Source organism: Haliotis cracherodii, unplaced genomic scaffold, assembly GCF_022045235.1.
Source record: "Haliotis cracherodii isolate W230 unplaced genomic scaffold, xgHalCrac1.p SCAF_7, whole genome shotgun sequence".
NCBI classification, from domain to species: Eukaryota; Metazoa; Mollusca; class Gastropoda; order Lepetellida; family Haliotidae; genus Haliotis; species Haliotis cracherodii.
The window spans coordinates 60,990,969-60,998,130 of NW_027266330.1; the positions used below are offsets into that span (position 1 = coordinate 60,990,969).

Consider the following 7,162-nt stretch of genomic DNA (forward strand, 5'->3'; position numbering starts at 1 on the left):
ATGTGAGCTGATGGTGTCAAATTCATAATCAGTGCTTGGGGGAGGGAAGTGTTGCAAAAATGTACTCTTCAAAAAAAGAAATGCAAAGCCAGATTTGTGTCAGGTAGGAAAATACATTTATATGAGGAACCGTACAAGGTACACAGCCAAAATGTTGTGGAGAGGACACTTAGTGATTGTAGTCATCTCAGTTGTTGGTACTTAGGAAAAGTCTGGGGTGAAGGTAAGGTACTATTAATAATGCATATATACCCAGTTGGAATCGATAGCAGCCTGACATCTCCTACACATGGAAGAGACATTGGCTGCAACTGGGAGGACGTGTGGCAGGAGGATTTCGTTGATGTATCGTTGAGCCATAAGATTGCCCTGGATATGGACCAAACCTGTCCTGCCCTGACGAGAGACAGCCGCCCACTTCAAAGCTGTCCACTTCCATTATGCAATTTCCGGCGTTAAGTTCTCCCCGACGTCTGTAGGCCCATCTTCTTCCATCCCCTCAACGGAGGAGAAATCTTGATTCGTCACTGAACCAGACATCTCTCCATCGCGGTTGAGGACATACCCGGAGTTGACGACAGCAAGGCTGTCGTTATTGACGATGTTGTCGACAATCAAAAACCCTGCACTTCAATACCGTTCAGAATGCTGCTGCCCATGACCCATGACCCTTTTGTTAATGCACTGGGTGCGTTTTTCCGAATCGTACGTGTTTCCCGACTGATAGCTTGTCTGGAAATTTGTCACTAACACTATTACACATTAAACCTCTTCATTTTGCACCTCTTGGTCCGCTTATTTTGCTTTTAAGGCCCAAACTATCCGTTTTGCGTTTCTTTTTTTGAAAAGTATAATTAATTCGTTGAAATTAAACAATGACGATGTACCTAAATATATTGATTAATGATACCATCATAAACGCAACAAATAGTAAAGTTTAATTCAAATCAACATATTCAAACCTATTTCTAGAGTACTCTGCAGAGTTTTGTGAGAAAAAGATTATATTCATTCCAGCAATATTTTACATTTACAGATAATGTATGGAATGTAATACTGTCCGTTGTAAACAGCAAAAAAAAAATATGTTCTGCTGATATATACTCTGCGGAGGTGGTGCAGATTATGCGGTTAGCACACTAGCGGTTGGTTGCCCAGAGAGAAACACATTTTAAGCGTTTGTTCGAGGGTCGCTTAATCAGTAAATAATGAGAACATAAGATTGAAGCAAACATAACCTCGCAGTTTAGAATGTATAAAGTTATAAATTTTACAAGTTATTTAAGACAATATATGCCTTTATTGACAATATTTATTTGTGTTGTAGAGTGCATTGAATCTTGCTGGGCCTCGGCTGATGACGCCAACAGAAGGGGAACATGCACTCCAGCTGTCAGTCAGAGGGTCGGAGGCGTTGTCTCCCTTACAACCATGCAGGGGAGTCGAAACTATATGATATTTAATCCGATGGATGGATGAACCCTTCCCTCTGCGTTAAAACTCACTTAAAAATAAACTTCCTGGTATAGTTTGGAAATTTAGTCGGAAAAGAACCAACCTCTTGAACATTCAAACCACCCATCGAGCCTGAAGGCCGAGAATGAATTAAACAGCTCTTCTTGGTTCCACAGATTTCATGTCTTCTGGTTTCATTTCTTACTCGCATTTTCCCAACTGTGTCTTCCCATTCTCATGGGACTAATGTTTGAATCTGACCGTTACAGACCATATCATCTGAATCAGCTGTCTTCTCTCTGACATGTTTGTTCCAGTTCGTTGTATACAGTCTGACACTTGCTGTTCTCGACTCTTGCATGACAGGTCCTTTGATCTCTGTTTGATGCTTCTCACCGTTGATTGGCTGCTGATTCTGTGGGCATGTCAAATTATGTGATTGAATTAAACAATCACCTGATTTATGTAACAGGATATTGTATCGTTTTCAGGGATATTGGTTTAGCTTTTTCATTTCAAGTAGTTTTGATCTCTATTAGTTATAGCATATTAAGATGTATGTGCTTGGGTTAAGTGTCGAAGCGGTTGGACTGTTTTATTTAAGGGGGGACAGGTCATTCTATTCCTGTTATTTTGCATTTGTACACTTTCAGTGATTCTGCTTATAAAATCTAAACAGACAACACATGGATTTGTTTGTTTTTGTTTTACGCCGCAATCAGCAATATTCCAACTATATGACGGCGGTTTGTGAATATTCGAGTCTGGACAAGATAATCCAGTGATTGACATCATGAGCATCGCAAACAAGCCAGGGATCCTGACCACCCGATCCCGTTAGTCGCTTCTTACAACAAGCATAGTCGCCTTTTACGGCAAGCAAGGGTGGCTGAATACCTATTCTCTACCCGAATCTTCACGGGTCGTCAATACATTGACAACAAATAGCACAGCAATGCCATAATCCTATATTCATGATGTGGGTTTGTAGACACACCCTGGTGTCAACCACAGTGGTGCCAGATTGATAGACTGGGTCACTCATTGATTCAGTACACTTTACCATGTCCGATGGAATAAATGTCACCTCAACACACACCCGCAGCTCGTGATTTCTCGTCATGCACTTCACTGAAACATTCATATCCCACAGTGTATCCCAAAGCGCACGTAGTATACCTACAGAATATGAACAATCACATTTATACTAATATATGAGTTTCATGTGCTTGTTTCTTGTTTAACGCTGTCGTCAGCAACGTGCAGACTTTGTTTCGACAGTTTGGACAAGACAAAACATTCACTTATGATGTAGATAAAGTCCCACACCGCCGGTACGATGCCGCCCAAGCACCGAGCCTGCCAAAGCGATAGGTTGGCATTCTGCCAAGTGAGATTGATAGTTTGGTTTTTACGATTGTTAATTATGTTATTATTTAAAATAATAAATGAAAATAATGTCCAAAACTGAAAGTGCTAAGCTTACTTCAACAATAATGAAATGCTAAAATGATTAATGTGACCTCCTGATACGAGTAAGGGGGTGAGTTATACGTCGCTTTTAACAATATTTCAGCAGTATCAAGCTGGGGACACTTGAAAAGGGATTCGCACCTTGTAACCATGTGGGAAATAGATCGTGGGTCTTCAGCATGAAAAGGAAACGTTTAAAACCATTAGGCTACCCCAAGAAAATTTTCGTTAAAACATTTGTCACACATTTACTGGATAAGTGTTTCTGTTATATATACTTATGTATGATTGATAGTTATATATCTCTCCAACCAATTACGATGTAAGTTTCTTATAAAACATTTCTATATTATGAGAAAGACGATTATCAAACGGATGACATTCTTATTGCTTCGACTACTGGTCTGACTTTATTTCTCCCAAACACTGAGAATAATAAAAGGTGCCAACTAGATAAGGGTTGAGTGGCGACTATGCTTGTCGTAAGAGGCGACTATGCTTGTGAGAGGCGACCAACGGGACCAACGGTATTGGGTGGTCAGGCTCGCTGATCTGGTTGATGCATGTCGATGATCTAATGTCAATCACTGGATTGTCTGGTGGAGACTCGATTATTAACAGACCACCATCATATCGCTGGAATATTGCTGAGTGCGGAGTATTGTTCATACGTCGCTTTCAGCAATATTTCAGCAATATCAAGCTGGTGACACCTGACTTATGGTCTGACTTTATTTCTCTCCCACACTGAGAATAATAAAAGGTGACAACTAGATAAGAATAGACTGTTTTAAAACTTGGTACACCAAACAGCACCAACATGTTGCATTTTAATGAAATATTTTTCGGCCTACCAACCTGAATAATCTGTATCCGTCACGTGAGATTGTATAGAGGAACCGGTCGGCAGGCAGCTACAGTGAAATGATGTGATATCATCACACGATCACTGACTACTATTGTGTACAGGTGCAATGCATGACAAATATAATATAAAACATTGGGCGTTAAAGGCAAAATAGTGATGAAAGTGGTATGAAAGTATCACTGAAAATGAGTGAGCACTACCAGTAGCACCCGCCTCATACACAATTTGCAGAAAAAAATGTGTGTTCCTGTTCCGGAAATACCATGCAATATGATTAAGAATATGATAATGATTATGTTTATGAGTAACCACTGTTTTGAATATTTTTCTTTTCTCTTCTTTTTCTAAATTTGTGTTTACTTAATATATAACTAGCCTATGTTTTTTATCACATTCTTAACCTAGCAATTACACAGGTTGCCACCTAAGATTTTTATACTCAAAAACAAAAGTTCCTGTGACAGCAATATTACAAGTAAAGTTTGTTTTTCAATATTGTAGTACACGTATGGAATCAAGTCACAAAAACGCAACTGTTACAGAAAAGCATGCATTCCATGCAAAAGTTGACTTTTATGCAAGCCCCGTGCATTTCACTACCTAAGAATGGGTATATAACATGTGCGTTAACGAATGGAGTCAGAGACCATCCTCGGAGTGGCAGGCCAAGCGTATCCAATAATCGACATGACAACTGGATTCGAACAACACTCCTACGAAAACGATTCCAGCCAGCAACAGTTATCCAGCGACGAATATCTTCACAAACCGTACGTCGCCGCCTCAGTTGTGCAGGGATTGTCGCCACAAGACCCGCCAGACGTCCCATTTTGACAGGAAACTACCGTCAAGCATGTCTACACTGGTGCAGACAGCGTCTACGCTGGACGGCCATGCAGTGGGTCAAGTTCGATTCACTTACGAGTCTCGTTTTCACCTCAGCCACAGCGATGGACGGATTCGAGTGTACCGACGTCGAGGTGAACGTTACGTCAGTCATTGTGTCATTGAAGAAGATGGGCTCGAAGCGGCAGCGTTATGGTATGGGGCGGGGTTACAGCAAGACAGAGGACCCGTTTGTTAGTGGTAGAGGGAAAATCTCAATGGACAGCGACCCTGTTGTTCTACCGTTTTTGCGTCGTCATGGCCCAGGCATTACCTTTCAACATGACAACGCACGGCCTCATATTGCTCGACTTGTTCAGGATTCTCTTCAACAAAACAACGTGAATGTCATCCCTGGCCGGCTCGCTCCCCTGATCTCTCACCAATCGAGCACATGTGGGATGAGATGGATTGACGCCTTCGACGTCAACCACGTGTTCCACAGACACTCCAGGAACTTCGAAACATGCTCCTGCAGATATGGACAGATATTCCACAGGACTTTGTGCGACGCATGGTCAATTCCATGAAACGAAGATATGTTGCTTGCATCGCAACCAGAGGTGGACACACACGCTATTGATTTGTAAATTGACATTTTGTTATGTTCATGTTTTTTTATGAAATCACGCATTTTCTGAAGTCAGTATGGCAAATTAAACCATTCAAGTTCAATGAATATCCTTGTTTGTTATTTTTTCAAAACTTAAGTATACACTTGCACCAACAACCACTTAAACTCCGTTTTTTTGGGAAAGTCCCAAACTAAGATCAGCACAGAAATGTAATTTTGTATTGTTCTACATTAACGTTTAGGTGGTGCATGGGTACACACCTTCCCTTTTTGTCAATCCCTCCCAATCCAACCCTACCCCCTTCAAAAATATCTTGACTCGCCCCCGACTAGGATTCAATTATCGGCAATTGTTGTAAATTCAATAACTGGTATGGTATGTCTTCAAAACAGGCTACAATGTTTATTACATACCACCTGTTTTTGTCTGCATTAAGATATATCTATTTCTAATCATGGTACCACAGTTTCGGACTCGTGAAGATCCGGGGTAGACTAGGTCTTCAGCAACTAATGCTTGCCGTAACGACAAGAATTGTGTTGGGCACGAGGGAACTATTCTGCCCTGGAATTCACAAGGCACGTTTCCAGGACGTGGGTTCTCGCAATGTGACACTTGCATGCAGCTTAACAAACATATTGATTTGCATTTTGTTACCACAAGGTTCTGATACTGTTTATGTTTTTGGTTTCGTCAACACAGCGAATCGACGATACTGTCTGTAACTAAACGTTTTCTCCAGCCGTTCATTCCTGTAGTACATATGCTCGCAATAAATTGCGACATAGTTCAAATCAACATATTATGTACATTGCTTTGCAAAGCAACATCTGTGACCAACCATGAGATAAGGGATCTTAATATGGGTGGAAAATTACATTTTTACTTATTATTGTATTTTAAAACTACAGAAAACGAAAATACAATTCACAAGCTTCAATTCATATTTATTACAGAGATACATGGGATCAACCATTTGGACTCATTTTCCGACATAACTGTTGTGTACTAATTGCATTTTTGGGACATAATGTCTGATTAATTGAAAGTACACATGTATGCTGATAGGTTTATAAATAATGTCTTAATTACATCACAAACTAAAGAGAGAAAAATAAGATACTTTTGTACAGCCCGCATACATGCCGATCTTTACTGAAGCAAGTATCTTATTACATAATTGGAAGCCGGTTCAAATGCAAATCAACGTGAGTGAGGTAAGATGAGGTGAATTAGAGTTTTACGTCGCGCTCAGTATTATTGCACTGCATGCTCGTGAGATACCGCAGTTTAACATCGAGAGCACATTCAGACACAGTATACCCTATTATCCAATTCATGCCCGAGCGCCAGGCAGGGAAACAACAAATACCATAAGACAAGATATGACGCGGCCGGGGATCGAACCACCGACCTTCCACTCTCCGGGCAAACGCGCTATCCATTGGACCACTGAAGCGGCCTAATTCAGTTTGAGTTTGATCATGTGCAGAGTAACGATCCTTAGTCGTACAAGGATATGTTTGAACAGACACCTAATCCTTTCGTTTCGTTTCAGTCACTGATGTTCTACAAGGCACTAAAGCACATTCACACACCCTCCATAGCTGTAATCTGTGTCTTGGATGGAATCCTAGATGGGGATAGTGTTGCGTTGTTGCATTGTAGCCCTTGAAAAAAACAAAAGTGTAAAAAGTAACCAAAGCGCGATATGCGACAATGTGATAACGCAATATTATGGTAATTTGTCGCATTGTCGTGCTTTGAATATTTTATATTACTTTACCAAAGGGCGACAATCAGACAATGCGACAATGTCCCTTTTTGTGTTCCATATTCTTGACACGCTTGCGCTTTGTCAACATACTGAGGTCACCGCGTCCCTTATCTCTCCGCCAAAACAAGA

General features: G+C 40.8%; 1 protein-coding gene across 1 annotated transcript in view; it reads left to right on the forward strand.

The window, feature by feature from the left end:
- LOC139449060 (sodium-dependent multivitamin transporter-like) overlaps window positions 1-1,479 on the forward strand; it is a 28,013-nt gene extending 26,534 nt beyond the window's left edge. The window contains exon 15 of the mRNA XM_071230527.1: window positions 1,328-1,479. Within this exon, the coding sequence (XP_071086628.1) occupies window positions 1,328-1,479 (152 nt within the window). The remainder of the gene's footprint in view (window positions 1-1,327) is intronic.
- Window positions 1,480-7,162: the final 5,683 nt, after the last annotated feature.